This window comes from Heterocephalus glaber, unplaced genomic scaffold (assembly GCF_053883595.1).
Source record: "Heterocephalus glaber isolate CG9 unplaced genomic scaffold, H.glaber_assembly_v1.0 deba00001479, whole genome shotgun sequence".
NCBI lineage: Eukaryota > Metazoa > Chordata > Mammalia > Rodentia > Bathyergidae > Heterocephalus > Heterocephalus glaber.
In genome coordinates this window covers 12,068,235-12,087,704 of record NW_028258316.1, presented here as the reverse complement: position 1 = coordinate 12,087,704, position 19,470 = coordinate 12,068,235, and the positions used below count along the sequence as shown (strand labels likewise).

The window sequence follows — 19,470 nt, the reverse complement described above, 5'->3', positions numbered from 1 at the left end:
AAAAAAGAGTTTAGCCTCTTAGATTCCAAGTGTTATGTCCAATTCCTTAGGTCCTCCTAATTCTATAATCTTTACTTTAAAAGGCTATAAAATAACCATTTTCTTCCCTTTAGGAGTCAAAATCCACCATGTAATTATTCATTGGGGGCAAATTAAAGGTAAAAAAACTGGAAATAAGTATGCTTGTTAGCATGTATGGTGGTATGTAAGAGGGAGATTACATAATTGCTCTTTCTGTAATCTCTGGCTCTTAAGACAGTATGGTCAGAAAATTAAAATGAGTAATATATACTTAAAATCTGCATTCGTTTTGAACAGATGAGAGGTAAGAAAATTACTGAAATTACATGAAACAGTACAAATTTGATGCTGCCAAAAAGAGAGTAAAAACATCTTTAACTGACATTAACCTTAAGAAATTTGGGAAAATTAAGGTTGAACTGTAACTATCAGGGAATAACAACACAAGTGCTTTCATGTATGTACACATGTTAAGTAACAATAAGCAAACCCCAAGTCAGTATAGTACATCAACGACTGAAACTTAAATACTATTTTGATGTATAAAGGAAGTGAAGGAAAAGATAAAAATGTTGACTGCCACTGATGAAAAAGCATTTCAACAATTTACACAAAATATTAGCTTTTTTAAAAAGATATCCTAAGACCAAGCCACAATAAGTTAATGTTTTCCATAATATATGCTGAATTATTTGATCCCATATCTATACAAGGTTTCTGTCTTAATTCTTAAATGTTGCGACAGCATGTTTAATAACTGAGGTACATTAGTTTACATCTTCTTATAGGTATTCTAATAGGACTAATTTTTTTCTTCCAGTTTTTCATCTTTTTCACCTCCTCCAAAGAATATCAAAGGGAATATTCCTAGAATGCAGTCAATAGTCACTCCAACAGCTTTGCCCAAATGTGTACTAACACGTGTCTGCTACATGACAACTTGCTTTGGTGTAAGATCAGGAATTGATACGCCTAACCTGGAAGTCAAAGCTTCAACATAGCCTGCAAGTCCAAGTCCAGCTAAATCTGACACAAGATTTCCGCAGCATCTGCCATCGTAGAAATTCCCAAAATAATTCCAATAGACAACTCAACCTGGGTTCCTGCAACAATCATAATTGCATTATCCAAAAAGCTAAACCCTAAGAAAGGTAGAGCAGTGCGGAAGAATACATATCTCAGCTGTCCTGGGGTGGGTGGTTGAGCTTCCAATTTTTCTTGGGCGATGGAGATGGTCTCAAAGTGGTGCAGCTCCCTGAGCAGGCAGCTGTGCTCGGTGGAGTGCAGGCTGTAGATGAAGTCGCGCGCGCCCTGGGCTCTTTCTTGGGTGCGTTCCCAGCTGCACCAGGGCCAGGGCAGAGGGCGGGGCGGGAGGGCGGCCTCAGGCTACGCGCGGGCAGGCGCCTCAGCAGCCAGCAGCAGCCTGGACCTGGTGCGCGCTGACGGCGCCCGAGCGACAGCAGGCGCGGCTCAACCCAACACCCCTGAGTCCTACGCACAGGCAGCCGCAGCGCCAGGCGCCATGCACGCCGCAGGCGCCCACTCTCGGCGAAGGGCTCTAGGCTCTGGCCCGCCGGCCTAACAAACTCCCGGAGAGGCTGGGCGCGGAACTTGAAGGGGCGGCGGTGGCGGGAGGGCAGCTCCGCAAAGGACAGCGGGCGAGCTCGGCGAGGGTCTGTGTCCGTCCCTCCGCTCCCCCCATGTTGGACAGCCTAAGCCATATGGGCTTCAAAAATAAGCTTCCAATAATCTCTTCAAATACAAAGTCCCACACTGAGGAAAAAAAATGGAAATGCAGTCGAAGGTGACCATGATGAAAAGAATAGCCGGGGCGGCGGGGGGGGGGCGGTCCAGATAAAAATGGAGATGAAGAACAGAGCCAGATGTCTTAGAAGTATGGGACCCTATCTTTAATGACCTTCAAAACACTAGCAAACACAATCTTCCATTAAGATACTCAACAAAAGAAACTTATGAGCCAAAATTTAATATCCAAACAAATTCTTTCATGCTAAAGACTATTCTTACTGTCCAAGAACTCCTGAGGAACCTATTAGAGGAAAACCTTCACACAAACAAAAAACAGAAAAAACTTCAGATCTCAACTCAAGAACTGGTGATGAACAGAAAGTATATATTTATCTGTAGAACTAACACAAAATGATAACTTTAAAATAGAAAGTACACAGCAGCAGATAAATGCTATGATAATATAGCAATAGGACAATAAAACATGGGGACAGTGGGAAGAGGACATGAAAAATTTAAAAAGCTCACTGATTACCTACAATTTATTAACTTCAAACTAGGAAATATTATTTCAGATCATGAATTTAGGCAGAAGCAGAGAAGAGAATACAAATTTCTAGCTAATTTCAGTATGGCCTATTTTATTAGGTACCAACAGAAAATACCTCGAAAGTTAGGTTTGATCATGGTATTGTGAGTATTTTAATTTTTCTTTTTTTTTTTTTTTGAGACAAAGTGTTGCTATATATATTCCAGGCTGCCCTTGAATTCACTATGTAGCCTGGGCTGGCTTCGAACTCACAGAGATTCTTCCACCTCAGCCCTCCTAAAGGGTGGAGATCATAGGCATACACCACTACACCTGGCTGTAAATTTTTAATCCTTTAAATATGGATCCTGAAGTATATATCAGTGAAATTACATGAAGTTTGGAATTTGTTTTAAAATAATCCTCCACAATTCAATAATTTGGGAGAGCAGAATATATGTGGAAAATATTATCAAAATTTTAACAGTTATCAGTTAAGTATTCCCTATATAAAATGGTTGGGCCTAGAAGTATTGAAAATTTGGGTTTGTTTTTTTTTCAAATTTTGGAATACCTGCATATACATAGTGAGACATCATGGAAATTGACCCAACTTTAAACATAAAATAATGTGTGTTTCATATACATCTTATAAACACAGTCTGAAGGTAATTTTATACAGTAAATGTAGTGTGCCTTCATTTTTATTGCAACCTAGCATATAAAGTCAAGTGTGGAATTTCCCACTTGTGGAAGTTTCATATTTTGGACCATTTTGGATTTTGAATTTCCAGAGCAGAGGTACTCACTTGTGTTGTACTGAGTCATGTGTTGTGATAGTTCGAGTATATTATTTTCAATACTTTTGTTTGAAGTTTTCCATCACAAATTGTTTAGTAAATCACAACCTATTAGCGACACATCGAAGTTTTGAGCCAAGCTGACCTTTGAATGACTGAGTAGCACAAGTCTAGCCCCTATGCTTTGCCCAAGGGCGCTACGGTGCCAATCTGCCATGCTAAGCAGGGCATTAAGGTGAGTTCCGAGGCTGAGTACCAAGGCTGGATGCCTAGCAGATCAAGCCGGATTGAATTCTCCACTGTGCTTCTGGGAGTGACCAAACTGACTTTGGTAGTAGGGTGTGCTCCTAGTACAAAAGAGAAATACAGGGGCTGGGGATTTAGCTCAGTGGTTCCACCGCCTGCTTTGCAAGCGCAAGGACCCGAGTTCGATCCCTGGTACCAAAAAAAAAAGAGAGAGAGAGAGAAATACAAATGAAGACAACAACAAGATACCACTGTGCAGCTATTAGAATGGCCCAAATCCAGAGCACCAATAATACTGAATGCTGGAAAGGATATGGACCAATAAGAATTCTTACTGACTTTTGATTGGAATACAAAACAGTATATTCATTTTAAAAGACAGTTTCATAATTTTTTCAAAAACTTCACATACTCTTACCAGATAATCCAGCAATTACACACTTTGGTACTTAGTCACATAAGTTGAAAACATGTCCAGACAAAAAATCTGCACACAGACGTTTGTAGCACATTTATTTATAACTTGTCAAAACTTGAAAGAAATCAAGACATCTTTCAGTAGGTGAATGCATAAATAAACTGTGGAAAATTCAGATAATGGAATAGTATTTAGTGCTAAAAAGAAAACAATATCAAGCCATGAAAAGAAATAGAAGCTTAAATACATATTACTAATCCAACCTGAAAAGCACATCATACTGTATTATTTCAACTGTATAACACTTGGGGAAAGGCAAAACTATGGAGAGAGTCATGATTACCAAACTATGGAGTCACTAATAATTTCCAAGCATTAGAGGGCAGAGAGGGATAAATATTCAAAGCACATAGGATTTTGGGAGCAGTAAAACTATTCAATCCGGCACTGTAATGGTGGATGTGTCATCGCTATACATTTCTCTAACTCTATAGACCAAACAACACCAAGAGTAAGCCCTTTTGTAAAATATGGACTTATTTGATTATGATGTAATCATAATACAAGTTCATCAATTCTAACAAATGCACCAACTCTGATGGAGGTGTTGACAGTGGAAGGGCCTCTGAAAGTGTGGAACCAGGGATATATGGGAATTCTCTGTGTAGTTTTTTGTTGTTGTTGTTTTTGGTACTAGGAATTGAACTCGGGACCTTGTGCTTGCTGAGGCAGGCAGCAGAACCACTGAGCTAAATCCCTGGCCCTCTGTGTAGTTTTTGATCAATTGTTCTGTGAATCTAAAAATTCTCTCAAATTATACAGCATAATATTTATACATATATATAGTTGCAATTGCTATGCCATTGATAGACAGGGAAAATGTGCATAAGTGAGGCTAAATAATTTGTCCAAATCTACCCATTTAATAATTGGGGGAACTCGGATCCAAGTATAAGCAGCCTGGTTTAAGAAATCAAAGTTGTAAGATGTTTTCTAAATGGAATTTTAAAACAAAAGAAATATTGAGGCTTGGAAAAGTTAAAGGCTTGCAGAGGTACACAGCTTGCAAGACACAGAAGGGTACAGGAATCTCATCAGTGTATTCCCAGGCCTGTACCTTCAAACCTTTCCCCAAAACACTACATTGGCAAGCACCAAACCTTAGGGACGTCAGAGGATAGCACTTCTCCTTGCAGATAGGCACACATATGCCTAAACACAGATTTGCGTGAGTGAAAACACACATGTACACAGCACACACATGTGTATGACACATTTCTAGGCTTACTACTAGATGGCTCTGATTTCCTTCCCTGGTGCAAGAAGCAATACCTCTAGAGCCCAGGTTCCCCACAGAGCTCAGTGTGGGCATCGGTAGTGCTCTCCCCTCCTGGGAAGGCCGCAGGGCCAATCCTCCCAGGACTCTGGCACAGAGACAGGACAGGCCCCTGGGACTCCCTTCTCATCACCAAATCCCACTACAGGTAGGATATCTACGTCTATCTCTTCAGAGACTCAAAGCCTGGTCTTAACCCTCTAGCAGGCCCTCAAGCCTGTTTAGGACCTTGAATCTCCTCCATCACGCCCACAGGTAGGCAGTCTGGGGGATCTTAGGGAATGGGACTATGGAGTCAACATTTTCATGAACTATTTCTCCTCCCTGATGCTATCTTCTCTCCTCTATCTCAAAAACCAGGAAACACCATCTTTCCTTACATTTTTTCAACTTTCTCCTTTGATCAGATATCAGACATTTGAAGCATTTACCCTACTAAAGACACAGTCCTAGGCTCTGGCCCCACATCCCATAACCCAATCTCCACAGAATGATATCCTCCAGGAAACTGGGAGAGCAGAGGAGCAAGTGAACTAGACAAGGAGGACAATGCAGGGCTTAACCGCATAGGCTCTAGAGCTGAACTCCACCAACATCTGATTCCATGTCCCTGAGCAATCACTTCAATTCTCTCTACCTCACATTTGTTATCTGTAAAATGGGGTTTTGTAAAGAATAAATGAGTTACTACATGTGAAGTTCTTAAAACAGTGTCTAGCAATAATGGGAAGGCAGATTTGGGTTCTTGACGAAAGGATTTTCTCATAGCCCGCTCACCAGGGAGTAGCCAGAATCCAGATATTCTAAGCTCCCTGACTCTGGAATGATGGAAATTGGAAAATCATTTTCCTAGGATGCTGAAATGATAAACAGAGACAGTACAGGGATCTAAGGCCATATGCCCCCAATTCAAGCAAAGCTCTCTGAGAATCCATAGCCCCTCTCCTATGACCCAGGAAACATAGTCTGTACTTTCTAAATTAACAGTAACACTTATGAATACTGGCTGATCACAGCTAGGTGAAGCACCAGGAAGAACTGACAACTCAAAAATGTAACTCCTTGAATTATTGAAAAAGAGGTAGAGCCACAGATCCTGGAAACTAGAAGAAAGGCAGAAATGAAAATGAGAAGGAGTCGAGAACAGCCTAGAAATGGATGGATTGGGTTCAGTGAGGACACTGAGTGTCTAAGCTGCCCAGAATAGCTTTCAATCTAAAATAAGTAGGAAATAAAAATTAGAGGAATAAATTAAATTAAACTAAGATAATACCTCCTATGGAGCTAAGAGATATGAGGTAAAGCTCTAATCTGATATATGACTTGTAAGATTAAAAACTAAGGAGGAAGGAGAGATTTCAAAGTTGAAAGGAGAAGGACCCAGGCTATAGCAGACCTGAAAAATCCCTATGTGTCTGCTCAAGGGGACTGTGCACCTTCCACTGCCGATCTGTTGGTCTTACACTTGTCAGTGAAAAGAGGGGAGACAGGGAGAAGCTGGGCTTCTACAAACCAGGGCCCAGGAAAGACCCTATGGTCAGGTACTGGTGCTGCCAAAGAACTATTGTTTGTTCAGGACCCAGCAAAGCTAAAGTCCTCTATAGCCTTTCCTCCCTGAAAACAAGCAGAGAAGAGAGCAAATGGCTTTGTGGCATGGGAGGCAGAATTGGGATTAGTAGGGCAGGAAATGGAAAGGGCCCCAAAGAGTGGAGTTAGAGGATGTGTCACCAAGGAGTCTAGAGGAATATGGTGCTCAGTTGACACCTGCTGTCAGAGGTATCTCACATAATTCTCTACACATGCATGTGCTTTGCCAAAAAGCTGGATAAAGTAGTTTAAAACATAGAATTTGGAGTGGGGATTTGAGTCTTAGATACAGCTTTCATCTGCTCTGTGACGCTCTGGATTTCAGTCTCCTTATTTATAAAAGCAGAAAATAATGGCCCTTATAGCATTATTATGATGATTAAATAAGACAAGCGCCAAGCCCAGAACCTGTACAATAAGTGTCAGGTGAGGGTTTTTTTCCAGATTAGTCACTTACCAACTGCCAATTTGTCCTCCCTGCTTTTATGGGGCCATCGACTCAGAGAAGGACCCTGAATAAGTGAGGAATGAGCAAGAAAAGGAAAACTAACCTGAGATGACAAATGTCCACAAACTGGAGAGAAATGAGATGTAAAAATAATAGTCTATATTTTCTGCCTATAAAAAAGGGAAAAATATATCATAAAGTGGGATGGTAGATGTATAAGACCTGGAAATACTCTCAATCACTCCTGGTGCTGATGACAAGACCCATTATTATAATGTAATTCTTCCAGTTCATTGTGTGAACAATTATAATAACCACTTGTAGAGGATTTCACAAAGTCTCACCCAGCTGTGCTTTGATTCTCCAAATGACAAGGGAAGCAAGGTAGAAAGCAATGGATATGCACACACACAACTGCACTTTTGTACACCCCATCATCTGCATGGAAGTGAAATGACTTGCCCAAGGCATGAGGAAATATAGAGTGTCATCAGATCTAGCTAAAGGGGGAGGAGGCCAAGATACTGCCCCTGAGAAATACCACAGAGATCTGGACAACTGCAACTTCAAGTCCAACAGCAAGCAGCTCAGCTATCTCTATCCGAGAAAACAATGTGCCCACAGGGAGGCTGCAAGACAAAGGAAAGTGTCCAGAGAGTAAAATGAATATATTGACCAGTAGTAGACTGAAGAGTAGTTATCTCAGGTTGAGACTATCTATTAATATTTTTAAGGCTCTTAAACGCTAATTTAGCATTCCATTTTTCTATGTACTTCACATCATAAAAATTTTCTTATAAGTGCATAAACACAATTGTTGCAACAGTTTGCGGGGGGAGCATTATGAATAGTATGAACCCAATCCTGTGTACTGTATAATGTGTAGACAGGTCTACTGTATAATGTGTAGATAGGTCTAAACTTTTATATGCACAACCCTAATTCTCTGGCAGGCCAGGGATTTAGCTCAGTGGTTCTGCTACCTGCCTCACAAGCGCAAGGTCCTGAGTTCGATCCCCAGTACCAAAAAATAAAAAAGTAAAATAAAATCTGATTCTCTGGCAAATAAAATTATAAGAAATCTTCACCTTCTTAATTATAAAATAAATATGTATCCATTATTTTTAAATGCAAACAATACAATATAAAGGTAAATATGGAAGTTATTCTATCCCTCCAATCTCATTTCAGATGGCAACAACATACACATAAACACAGACTTCAGAACAAGCACAACATGTAAAAGATGTACTTTTCTTGGTAAAATAGTCGTTTTTCTGTATACATTGCTCTGCAACTTGCTTTTGTCACTTAGCAAATTATCATAGACAGTACAGTAAAAATGATACCCAAGCTCAGCAAGAAATAGCTCCAGCTCTGCCATCAGACTCCCTGAATTCAAATCCCAGCTCTCTTGCTTGCTAACTACGAGATATATAAGTTATGCAACCTTGCTAAACACTGTTTATCTGTAAAATGGAAATAATAATAGTGCCTATCTCTTGGGTTTTGGAGAAAATAAAAATGCAAAGCACTTGGCTTAGTGTGTGTTATGCATTGAATGTTAATCAGCGCTACCTGACCAGAGACATTTTGCTTCCTTAGAGACAGACAGTATGATATCGACCATAAGAGTACACTAATTACAATAAAACAATAACTAAACTATTTGTGAAAATTTCAGTTATTTCCTCTATGAATTGTTTGTTCGATATTATAAGTGATACTAAAATAAAAATTTGTACATTTACCTTTGTATTTCACAAACATGATTATTTCCAAAGAATAGATTCCCTTAAATAGAATTATTGGATAAAATGATGTAGTTTTCAATTATGATATAGAAACTCAAAAGGTCTATACTGATTTATCCAAAATCCCACAATGGGCATATGTAAAAATCTATTTTCCTTTGTATATTGTGGTATACATATATCCAATCTGTGAAAATTACAGTTCAGTACACTTTGTGTTTTCTGGTTACCCACGAGGTTGAATATCTTATTATATTTTTTCTTTGGCAACTGTGTTGCAGATATTTTCTAAAAGTCAATGGCTTACATTTTAGGTTTGCTTATGATAACTTCAGGTAAAATTCTCAAAATTTTTACTACAACATATGTCATTCTTATTTCTACATTTCATTTCTTGCTTGAATTAACACCCCCATTCTGAAATCCTAAAAAGAAGCTCCTTAATTTTTTGGCTAAAAGTTATAGCTATTTTTTACTTGTAGTTTATTTATCTAAATTTTACTTCCATGTATGGGTTAGATAGAAGCCTAGCTTTATTTTTTCCAAATAGTCAACTGACTGTCATAAACAGAATTAATACTCTACCCCTTGTCCATTACTACAAACAAATCATTATTATATATTAAGCCCCTTATAGATCACAATCTCTATGAATAAATACAGAATTATAGAATTATTTATGGTTGCTTATCAACTTCTTTCTCTTTACGTGTCTCGTAAAGAGATGCATTGAATTTTATTAATTTGAAAAATTAATATTCTTAAATATTATGACTTCTGTTTTGGTAGCATCTCTATTCAGACCTTCATTTCGTGTTGTGTTATACTTTTGTCAGATAGGTCTTACTCCTTTTTTCCCTTTCAGGTTTATTTCTACCTATTTTTATAATTTCTTGGCCTTGTCACTTGAAATTTTTTTCCAAGTTAGTTATTTGTAATGTATGAAGTATATTAATGACTTAGATTTATCTTGTATCAGCCCAAATTGGTGAAAACTTCATAGGTTTTTAAAGTTTTCAAATGATTATCTTGGATTTTCTAGGTAAACAATCATGTCACTAAAAAGGTAATATTTAATCTTGTCCAAGCTCATGCCTTCTATTTCTTCAGTTTTCCTTTTTTGCTACCTTAGGATGCCATTCGAGCAATGTGATTTAATAGTGGTAATGGGAGCCATTTTGCCTTGTTTCCAAGATGTTGGTAGGAATCAGACTCTTACATGCTAAAGACTTACACTCCTGTAATATTTGAATATTTTCAATGAGTAGTCTATAGTCAAGAAAACTAGTGTATTTAAAGAACGAATCTCTTTTGATGGCATCTCAGGACTAAAGCTTATACTTAAAGTGCACAGATTAAATTATTCAAACAAAAATGGCAAAATAAATATTAAGCAGATTTATTCTGAAGACCTAAGAAAGCCTGATCTAAATTCTGTGGGTAATAAAGAACCTTACTTAATTCTGACACATTTTTTACTATCGCCACTATAATCACCACTTTCAGAGCCATGAGGAGAAGATTCTGAGTGAGAGAATTTCATTTGTAAGGAATGCTCATAAGAAAACATCATGATTCAGAGTGAGACTCACCAACTTCCTCCTCTGGGACAAAAGTTTTTAAAAAGAATTTCTAAAAAGAAAAGGAGAACTCAATAAACTAGGTGATAGAGATGCTGCTAAACATGTATGAAAAACTTTTCAGTTTCTAATTTAGGAGGCAACGTGTACTTGCAGTTTTATAACTGTCTCCTGGTTAAATATAACCACTTACCTGCTTGCACTTCTGTGAAGTGAGCACATTTTTAAATCTTATCAAATGGACATGTGCTTTGTTCATACTGTTGAAGATAGGCAAGAAGCTGTCATGATCAACTTGCCCTTTGCATCTCTCCCATGACTTCAAAACTGTCCAAAGACATGGAGATCAAGAACCACAGCAGTAGCACCTCAGGCTTCATCCTCCTGGGCCTCTCTTCCAACCCATGGCTGCAGAAACCTCTCTTTGCCATCTTCTTCTTCATGTACCTGGTCACCATCATAGGTAATGTGCTCATCATCCTGGCCATCCACTCTGACTCCAGACTCCACACCCCTATGTACTTTTTTCTCAGCAACTTGTCCTTCATGGATATCTGCTTCACAACAGTCATTGTGCCCAATATGCTGGTGAATTTACTCTCAGAGACAAAGGCTATCTCCTATGTGGGCTGCCTGGCACAGATGTACTTCTTCATGGCCTTTGGTAACACTGATAGCTACCTGCTAGCCTCCATGGCCATTGACCGGTTGGTGGCCATCTGCAACCCCTTCCACTATGATGTTGCTATGAACCCAAGGCATTGCATCCTCATGCTGTTGGGTTCATGCACCATCTCCCACCTGCATGCTCTGTTCCGTGTGCTACTCATGTCTCACCTCATTTTCTGTGCCTCCCACGTCATTAAACACTTCTTCTGTGACACCCAGCCTGTGTTAAAACTGTCCTGCTCTGATACATCCTCCAGCCAGATTGTGGTCATGACTGAGACCCTGGCTGTCATCGTGACCCCCTTCCTGTGCATCCTCTTCTCCTACCTACGAATCATTATCACTGTGCTCAGGATCCCCTCTGCAGCTGGGAAGTGGAAAGCCTTCTCCACCTGTGGCTCCCACCTCACTGTAGTGGCCCTCTTCTATGGGAGTGTCATCTATGTCTATTTTAGGCCCCTGTCCATGTACTCGGTAGTGAAGGACCGGGTAGCCACAGTTATGTACACAGTAGTGACTCCCATGCTGAACCCTTTCATCTACAGCCTGAGGAACAAAGATATGAAGAAAGGTTTGAGGAAATTAAGGGACAGAATTCACTTATAGAAAGAACAAAATGGTACCATATCACACTTGAGAGCTGATCTAAGAGCTTATCAGGTTAAGCTTTCTTCGTAGTCACTTTCCACATGACACTCAAAAAGGTCATGAGCAGAAACATTGAATACCAGTAAAATTATGGAGCTGGGAAGAAAATACTTGGTTTCTATCAATGACCTTGACCACACATCAATGAGGGAATAAAGATTTTGTACACATAACTCTTCCATAATGACAGTGGATAGCAGTTAAGGAGTTAAAAAGTCTTATTAATTTTCAGAAGAGGAATCTACCTGGATTTTATAAGAAATTAGAAATGACTTTTTATGGGAATAGTGTCGGGAGCAATCCTACATAATTTTGAGGAAAAATCATTTGATTAGGCTTAGTTCCCCTGCCTACAGGTCAGCTATGGCATCTCAAGACATAACTCCATTTTGGCCTCCAGTCACAGCTAAGACCTCAATGGTCTGGTGATGCTGTGATGCTCCAGGACAAGACTACATCAGCTGAAAAAAAAATTTTTTTAAATTTAAAAATTAAAAAAAAAAAACTACACCAGCTGAAGACACTCTGGGAAGAACAAAATCTTCATCTGCATAGTTCCTCATTGTTCTAGGATTTCGGCTGCCCCCTGAGTCATCTGTTATATTGTTTCTCCCCAGGTACTGAACTTTCTGTCCTGAGTCATTTGTTACATTTGTTTCTCCTTATGTATGGAATAAAGGTGCTGCACATGTGGGGTCTGGGGTCTTTGCCACCCAAAGCAGCACTGATCAGGCCCAGAGCTCAGCTTCTTCTCTAAGTCTCATTTTTTCTATCTTTTCTGTCTAATAAACTAATTCACCTTGTGCTGTCCTGGCTCACAGGAGACTAGGACTTACTGCAGAAGTTCTAGTAACATCCCCTTTCCCTGTTCCTTACAGAATAGTCTAAAGTCATCCTAAAGAATAGACTTAACAATTGACAGAGAAGCTTGAAAAGATGAAAAAATTGCAAGGCATTTCACATACTAGAAAATATCCAAGTATGTAAGGTCAGAAAATATTGGAATATTTTTGAGTGACAAAAAAAAAAAAAAGCCCTGTGAGGCTTGTTCAATTTGAGAGTAAGGAGAATACTAGATAGAGAAACTGCAGCAAGTGATTATCCACCTAACTATACCAAGTATCAGGACACTGTGAGCGCTCCATACTCCTCTTTCCCTTCTCTCTTAATCCTTCCTTTCTCCAACAAGTCCAGCATCTTCACTAAGCTGCCCTTCATATCCAGGAGAAAGTAATGTGTACTGGGCAGTTAAGGTGAAGTTTGCTGTGGAAATCAACAATCTTAAAATCTTAGTACCTTAAAACCAAGGATTTACTTATTATTTACACTACATGTCCACTATGCAAAAGTACAAGGGTGCTTGAAAGACTCAGTAATCCACGATTATGGAGCAGCCACCACTGTAAATATTAGTCATCATTGCATCAGAAGCTGAGAAAGACTTGTGAATTTTTTACATTGCCAATTAAATACTGTAGTCCAGACGTGATCCACACCACCTCTGGTCAGAATTCATTGTCCACAGTAATCTCACAACCCAATTCAAGCACAGGGATCCACAGGGAATAATCCAATCACGTGTCAGAAGTATTTAGTGAACAATATCAATGAATATTACACAATTATAAAACACACAAATACAGCAACATAATTCACTGTTCCATCACTCCTCCCTGATTGTTACTGCCAATAGCGATAGTAATGTAGGATTTATACTGGCTCTGGATTCTTCTACCTTAAACATTTTAGGTTTCTCATAACTACCAGCTTTACAGGTAACAAGCTTGTTAATGACAGGACTTGGTGCTGAATACAAAATTTTTCACCTTAAAGATAGAAAGACATTTGTGGTGTTGAATGGAACACAGAAATACCTAGTGTCCAACAAGGTTCCAGCCATTGCTTTTACTTTCCCTCCTCCAATAATCAGAGAGTAACCAGCAACTCAGGAAAAAAATACAATTTGCAGCATCCTCTATATTTGTATAAGCACACTTGGCGTTTACCACAATATATCACCTATCACTTAGTTTGGGGTATACTGGCTTAGGGGATGTGTACTATTTCCAGTTATTCTTTTTATGTGACATGGTTTTCTATGCTCAATCCAGAATAGTAACTCACATTAGAATGTGAACAAAGTCTAGAATATATTAAATAAATGAATTCATTAATGATGGTCTCCATTAACTTCAAAAAATAATTTAGTCCTTTGGTCCTAAGAATAGTACCTTGCTTTTTAGTTCTAAGCTTACTCTGCCATGAGTCCCAGACTTTTAAAAATTAATTCATGTAATTTATTTTCATTAGAAAAAATAGATATATTTCTTTATAGTTATGTTTACATATGTGTTGTACATAGTTTTAAACAAATACATATGCAATTTTCCTTTTATGTCTTCTTTTAATATTAAAGATGACATATGTTACTAGAGGTACATGTTTGCAATACATAGTGAATACATACATTATGGGGAATTCATATATGTACATACATCATCTTCATCATTTTTATTTCCCTTTCCCTTCCTTCTCTCCTGTATTCATCCATCCCTATGTCCCCTCCCTAACTGCAAAAGGAATACCTCCTTTGTACTATTATTTCTCTTTTTCTGCTCTTTAAATTATTTGTACTTCAGGTTTCTAATATAAGAGAAACATGCAATATTTAACCTTCTGAATCTGATTACTCTTAGCATTATGATTTCAAAGTGCTTCTATTTTCTTTTTATTTACTTCTTACTTTTGTCTTTATGATGGAGTAAAACTGATTTGCATTCAGTAGAAATCATACTTCATATTTCTTTTTTTAATTAATTTTATTGGTACATTTTAGGTACATAATATAATGACATTCATCACTGGAAATTTGCACCTTAACATATTCCATCTTGGTTCTTATTTTTTCCCCATTCCACTACCCTCCCTTCAACCCCTCCATCCCTCCCTATTTACAAAGACTTTGTTTCCATTTTTTCATTTTCTCATATTAATTCCATTCCCTTCTTTCCTTTCCCCTAACCCTCCCACTTCCCCTTATCCTTTGCACCTTTTCTTCCTATTTCACATAATCGATTACACCCTTTAGTGCTTATTTACACTTTCAGTTTCTCACACTAGAGAAACTATTTGGTATTTACACGTGTGTCCTATTTATTTCACCTTAAGAGTATTGCCTCAATGTGCATCAATTTAGCTAGAAATGTCTCTAGTTTTTCGTATTTTATGGATGAGTAATACTCCATTTTATTAAAAACACACACACACACATATTTTCTTTATCCAGTCTCCAGTTGATGGGCATTTGGGCTGCTTCCAAGTTTTAGCTATTACAAATTATGCTGCTATGAACATGGTTGCACATATATCATTGTGGTATGATTCTTTTAATTCTTTGGGGAAGATACCCAGCAGGGGAATAGCGGGGTCAAATGGGACTTCCAGTCCTAGTTCTTTGAGGTATCTCCATACTGATTTCCACAGTGGTTGCACCAATCAACAGTCCCACCAGCAGTGGAGCAGGGTTCCTCCTCCACAGCCCCTCCAGGATTTATTATTGGTTGATTTCATTATAGCAGCCATTCTTTCTGGGGAGATGTGGAATCTCAGCCTTGTTTGCATTTGCCTCTCTCGAATGACCAGTGATGTTGAACATTTTTTCATGTATTTATTTGCTATTTCTACTTCTTTGTCTGAGAAATGTCTGTTCATTTCAGATGCCCATTTTTGGATTGGGTCTTTAGATTTGGGAGGTCTGATTTTTTTTTTAAGTTCTTTACAGATTCAAGGTAGTAGACTTTCCTTTGAGGAACAGCAGATAAAAGTATTTTCACACATCGTGGGTTGTCTATTCACACTGTTGGTGGTTTCTCTTGCTGTGCAGAAGCTTTTTAATAAGATGAGATCCCACTTGTTGATTGTTTGTGCTAGTTCACAGGCAACTGAGGTTTTGTTCATAAAATCTTTTCCTACACCAAGGTCTTCAAGAGTTCTATGTAAACTCTATTCCAGCTGGTTCAACATTTCTTTTTTTAATATTTATATCTGTAATCCATTTTTATTTTAGTTTGGTGCATGGTGAGAGATATAGGTCTAGTTTTACTCATTGGCAAGTTGAAACCCAATTTTTCCAGCACCATTTATTAAAGAGGCTATCTTTCCTCCAGTAGGGTGCTTGGCTCCTTTGTCAAAGATGAGGTGGCTGAGTGTGTCTGAAGTTGTTTCTGCATCTTCTAATCTGTTCCACTGGTCCTCAGGTCTGTTTCTTTGCCAGTACCATGCTATTTTTATCACAGTAGCTTTGTAGAACAATTTCAAGTTGGGGTTGTGATACCCTCTGGTATATCTCTGTTCCCTGGAATTGGTTTTGCTATTCTAGGTCTCTTCTTGTTCCAAATGAGTTTTCAGATTGTTTTCTCAAGGTCCGTGAAGTATACTGCTGGAATTTCAATTGTGATTGCATTGTATTTATATAGCAGTTTTGGAAGTATGGCCATTTCCACTATGTTGATTCTTTCTACCCAGGAGCAGAGAATGTCTTTCCATTTTCTGATAGCGTCTTCAATCGCTCTTTCCAGAGTGTTATAATTTTCAGAGGAGAGTTCTTTGATTACTTTCTATAGGTTGATTCCTAGGTATTTCAGTTTTTTGAATGCTATTGTGAAAGGAATTATTTGCCCTATTTCACTTTCAGTGCATCTGTTGTTTGTGTAGAGGTAAGCTATTGATTTTTGTATGTTGACCTTGTATCCAACTACTCTACTGAATTTGGTTATTAAGTCTAGAAGACTTTTGATGGAGTTCTTGTGGTCTGCTATATAGAGTATCATGTCATTTAGAGTATATATATTCTATACAGAATATCATCTGCAAATATATATGTTTATATGTATCTCTATATTCTATATATATGTTCTATATATATTCTATATGTATATACTATATATTCTATATATATTCTTTGTAGAGTATCATCTGCAAATACGACAATTTGAATTCTTCATTTCCTATCTTTATTCCTTTTATTTCTTTCTCTTATCTAATTGCTGTAGCCAGTGTTTCCAAGACTATATTGAACAGAAGTGGTGACAGTGGACATCCTAGTCTTATTTCTGATTTTAGTGTGAAGGTTTTCAGTTTTTGACCATTTAATATGTTATTGGCTGTTGGTTTTTCATAGATGGCTTTTATCAAATTGAGGTAGAGACCATCTATTCCAATTTTTGTAGGGTTTTTATCATAAATGCGTGTTGGATTTTGTCTAATGCTTTTTCTACATCTATTCAGATGATCATATGGTTTTTGTCCTTGGCTCTATTAATGTAGTGTATTACACTGATTGATTTGCATAAGTTGAACCATCCCTGCATCCCTGGGATGATTCCCACTTGATCAGGGTGTATGATCTTCTTGATGATCTTCTGCATTCTGTTTGACAGTATCTTATTAAGGATTTTTGCATCTATGTTCATTAGTGAGATTGGAGTATAGTTCTCCTTTTTGGTTGGGTCTTTCTCTGTTTTGGGGATCAAGGTGATGCTTTCTTCCAGGAATGAATTCAGGAGCATTGCTTCCCTTTCAATTTCATTGAAGAGTTTCAACAGTAGTGGCAGTAGTTCCTTTCTAAATGTATTGTAGAATTCAAAGGTGAAGCCATCAGGACCTGGGCTTTTCTTAGTTGATAAGTTTTTAATTACGTTTTCAATTTCACTGATTGATATTGGGTTGTTTAGAATTTTTAGATCTCTTTTTTCAACTTTGGTAATTCATATGTATCTAGAAATCTGTCCATTTCTTCTGTGTTTTCCATCCTTATTGGCATATAAGTTCTTGAAGTAGGTATTGATGATCCTCTGGATTTCTGCTGGTTCTGTTGTAATTTCACCCTTTTCATTCCTAATTGCATGGATTTGGGCCTTTCCTTTTTCTGATAAGGTTGGCTAAGGGTTTGTCAATTTTTTTTATTCTTTCAAAGAACCAACTCTTGGCTTCATTAATTTTTTTGCATCATTCTCTTAGTCTCCATTGAATTGATTTCTCCTCTGGTCTTTATTATTTCCTCCCTTGTATGAGCTTTGGGGTTGTCCTGCTCTTCTTTTTCTAGAAGCTTGAGGTTCAACATCAGGTTGTTTAATTGGGCTTGCTCTGTTTTCCTAATATAAGTATTCACTGCTATGTATTTCCCTTGTAAGACTGCTTTCATTGTGTCCCATAGATTCCAATATGTTGTATTGGCATTATCATTTAATTGTAGGAACTGTCTGATATCTTCTTTAATTTTGTCTGTTACCCATTCGTTATTCAGAAGTATGTGGTTCAATTTCCATGACTTTATGAAATTCTTGCAGTTTCTTTTGCTATTGGTCTCCAGTTTCTACACATTATGATCTCATAATATACAAGCGACAACTTGAATTTCTTTACACTTACTTAAACATGTTCTATGAGTGAATATATGCTCTATTTTGGAAAATGACCCATGTGCAGCTGAAAAGTATGTGTATTCTGATTTTGTAGGGTGAAACACTCTGTAAATGTCTCTTAAGTTCATTTGTTCAAGAGTTTGATTGAGTTCTAGTATTCGTTCCTTATTTTTTTGTCTAGTCAGTCTATCTATTTGTGACAGGGTGGTATTGAGATCCCCCATTACTATTGTATTAGTGCTTATTTGATTTTTCATGTCCATTAGTATTTGTCTTATGTAGTTGGGCCCACTATTGTTTGGTGCACATATATTTATGATTGTCATCTCTTCCTCTCAGAATGTTCCCTTTTCAAGGATGTAGTGTCCTTCTTTGTCTCTCTTAATCAGTGTTGGTTTGAAATCCACTTGATCTGCAAAGAGGATAGATACTCCTGCTTTTTTTTCAAGCTAGGAATATACTTTCTTTAATAGGCGCTATTCAAATCTATATTTCCTCCAGAGTCATTTTCATTAATTCCTCTTCCAATGTACCTCTTAGAAATTGTCAAATTTATTTCAAAAAAGATTTTTGTAGTATGCTTTCTATATCCTTTTAAATTCTATAAAATCTGTGGTAACGTCCTCTAAATTTTGATATTGTAATTTTAAAATGTATAATTGATATTGTGTAATAGGAAGAAACGATCTAAAGAAGTAGGGGAAGTGAGAGAGGTGGAGAAAGGAAAGAAGGGAAAAGAAAAATATGAGACAGAAAAAAATGGAGACAAAGTCTTTGCAAATAGGGAAGGGTGGAGGGGGTGAAGGGAGGGCTGGAGAAGGGGAAAAAAATAAGAACCAAGATATATCATGTAAAGGTACAAGATTACAATGATGAATGTAACAGTATTTTATGCCTAAAATGTACTGATAAACTTAATGGAAAAATAGTTTAATCACTTCGTTCCTTTCCTCAAATCCCTACCTGCAATGAGCCTATTGTTCCCCATTGTACTCAGAGAAAGATAAAGTCCTTTAACAGATCCTACACGGTCTGACCTTACACACCTTTCTGCTTTCTCAACCTCCTATTCTCCTCATTATCCATTCCCTTCTAGAAACAATGATCTCTGCTATTCCTTAAATAAACATGGATTTCTCTATCCTTGAGGTTGTTTCATTTACTATTTTCACTGTCTGAGATGCTTTTCTCTCAGCTATCCACACATTTCCATACATGCTCCCTCATCAGGTTCAGACTTTAGTCAAATGGTAATCAAAAATC

General features: G+C 37.7%; 1 protein-coding gene and 1 pseudogene across 1 annotated transcript; one reads left to right on the top strand and one right to left on the bottom strand.

Moving 5' to 3' along the window:
• Positions 1 to 669: 669 nt before the first annotated feature.
• LOC147826090 (transmembrane protein 65-like) lies at positions 670 to 10,065 on the bottom strand (annotated as a pseudogene).
• Positions 10,066 to 10,712: 647 nt separating this feature from the next.
• LOC101711534 (olfactory receptor 1L4) lies at positions 10,713 to 11,743 on the top strand. Its single transcript, XM_087182886.1, has one exon. The coding sequence runs from the start codon at positions 10,784 to 10,786 to the stop codon at positions 11,741 to 11,743; it is 960 nt and encodes a 319-aa protein (XP_087039012.1). The 5' UTR covers positions 10,713 to 10,783.
• Positions 11,744 to 19,470: the final 7,727 nt, after the last annotated feature.

Excerpts from the sequence above, each read along its gene's own strand:
- LOC101711534 (XM_087182886.1), top strand. The coding sequence starts at position 10,784 with ATGACTTCAAAACTGTCCAAAGACATGGAGATCAAGAACCACAGCAGT.